The 2500-nt window shown below is 36.2% G+C and overlaps 1 protein-coding gene across 3 annotated transcripts in view; it reads left to right on the forward strand.

The window, feature by feature from the left end:
• Positions 1-2500, forward strand: part of LOC113817076 (brefeldin A-inhibited guanine nucleotide-exchange protein 3) — a 33198-nt gene that overhangs the window by 421 nt on the left and 30277 nt on the right. For all 3 annotated transcript variants that reach the window (XM_027369074.2, XM_070119229.1, XM_070119228.1), the window contains exons 2-4: positions 1735-1911; positions 2184-2320; positions 2470-2500. The exon at positions 2470-2500 is cut by the window's right edge and continues 101 nt beyond it. In XM_027369074.2, the coding sequence (XP_027224875.2) occupies positions 1827-1911; positions 2184-2320; positions 2470-2500 (253 nt within the window). In that variant the 5' untranslated portion in view covers positions 1735-1826. The remainder of the gene's footprint in view (positions 1-1734; positions 1912-2183; positions 2321-2469) is intronic.

Below are 2500 nucleotides of genomic sequence, written 5' to 3' on the forward strand. Positions count from 1 at the left end.
GTCATTGTCGTATTGTGGTGTGTACTATTGTGGGGATTGTGGTGACTTTAGGAACGTAGTGATTTTAGTATTGGGGTGACTATAGGACTGTAATGGTCATTTACAAGATTGTGGTGATCGTTGAATTGTGGTGGTTGTAGGAGGGCAATGATTACAATGCTGTAAGGATAATTGTTATTACTTGATTGTGCTGTAAACTGCAAGATTGTGGTATTGGTAATTTCCTAGTTGCTTTAGAAGAATATGGAAATAATAGGATTTTGTTGTTGCAAGACTGTGTTGTTTTAGCCAGATGTTTGGTCTGAACCTGAGAATTTACAGATATATGAGCATATTGTACAAACTGAGGTTTGCGCATTTTATGTACAGGTTTGGCTCAGTGTCACAAAAGGCCAGTGTGAGGCTGTATATTATTGATTGAGAATCTGTATAGAGATATTTATGCATGCATACATACAAGCTTACTGTAGTTTAATAGCTTCTGCCAACACACAAGATAGAGCTTATAGACCTCCCGGGAGATTTTTCTTTGAAGTAACTTCCTTCAAGTCTGTCTTGCAAAATATATGTTCTGTAGGTTTCTAGCCTTCGCTGAAAGGTGAACCGCAAAGTTGGCATCACTTAATGTCTTACGTACTGCATTTTCAGCATCATGGAGAAAGCAAGTCTGTACTATTACAGACTTACATGGAGGTGCAGCACCGACTGATGCTGGATCAGTCCAGGAAGAGATCAAGCCCAAAGCGAGAACAATGATTTGGAGGCATATTTTGCCAGATACATTATTTATTAGCTATATATAATTACCAGTATCAGTAATGTGATGTGATGTTTTATGCATTATATTATCATTAGATGTATTAGGAAGCCCACAAACATATTCACAGGCTTGTCTCAAGATTGTGATTTATTGGTTATATTGATATTTATATTTTGTAAGCATTTACATGTTTGAGACAGGATAGGATTGAACAGAAAGGGTTTTGTAAGCTAAATATTTAAGAAATAATTCACTAGATGCTAGGCAGTCACATCAACCACAAGAATAACTTAGATTAGAAAATAATAAGAAAAATATTGATGAAGATGAGCATATTGTTCATAATAATATGGATAAACAGAAATGTGGGTCATAAGATTTTTCTCTGAATTTACTGTAAACAGCTGATTATGGGAAGGTAAACTTGGTGCAGTAGTACTGTGAATCCAGCAAATGGAAATGCGTATTAATCTGATCTGAGAGATTTTTTTCCAGTCCCTGTCCCCTCCTTATTTTGAGTTTCTCCGTGTTTTTGGAAGAAGTGGGGACGGGGGAGACCTAACCTGTCATATCCTCGAATACTGTCTTACTAATAGTGATAATGATAGTGATAATAGTGTAAAACCAACAGAACAAGAGCAATGTAAAATCAATGTTGACAGTAACAACAAAAATGATAGCAGCACCAGCAACAATAATCTTAACCTATTGCCACAGGGGATGATATATATGCATATGCCATACCCACTGAGTTTGGTTTATTAATTGTTTTTACACAAGGTATACTAATTGATTCCTTGATTGAGTAAGCAAAAAATGAAAACGCTTCACTATGGAAAATGGTTATGATGTACAAATTTACACTATGATAATTCACATGTCACTACAGAGGACCTTAAATTACCATATAAAATACATTATGAACACAAGATGTATAGCCCATTTATTTTATGAATATGTTTCATTATTTTCAGAAAGAATGTGGCTGCAGTTGAACAAATAAAAGAATCCTCAGTAGGATTCACCAAATTTCTGCTCTAAGAAATCAACAAAATTTACATCCACAATGGAGGAAGTCTTGGAACAGCTGATTAAGGATACTTCATCTAATAAGCACAGCCACATCAAACAAGTATGCCAGGAAGCCTCAGGTGAGTTTTGGAGTCAGTGTGATATGTGCTTGTCTTATATGTGTGTGTTATGTGCTTACCAGTGCCCTACGCATTATTATTGAGATATTAAGATTGAGATACTTTATCTCTCTCTTTCTCTCTCCTCTTTTCTTTCCTCTCGCTCTTTCTCTTTCCTCCTTCCCTCTCTGACTCTTTCATTGTCACTTACTTCTACTCTCATTTTCACTCTGTCTCTCACTCTCACTTCCATTCCTGGCAAAATTATTCTCATTCCATCACACTCCTTTCAGACTTGCTGGAGTCCCAGACTGGACTGTTGCGATCACCGCCTCATGAACTGAGAGAAATATGCCTGAAAGCATTGCAGCTTGCCTTAGAAACTAGAATATCGAAGCTAGTTGCTCTGGCTACGTCAGGATTCTATAAGGTATCAGAGACTAGGACTTATTAAAGAATTTTATGAATGACTTTCAAATATTTTATTGATTCCATATATTTTAATTTGTTCAGAATTATGATTTGCCCAAGGAGATGCAAGCTGATGATTCTCTGTTGAATAACTGTTTAATTTTGCAGCTGCTACGTGATACACAATTTCACAGTGGTT

The sequence above is a fragment of the Penaeus vannamei genome, chromosome 43, assembly GCF_042767895.1.
Source record: "Penaeus vannamei isolate JL-2024 chromosome 43, ASM4276789v1, whole genome shotgun sequence".
Taxonomy (NCBI): domain Eukaryota; kingdom Metazoa; phylum Arthropoda; class Malacostraca; order Decapoda; family Penaeidae; genus Penaeus; species Penaeus vannamei.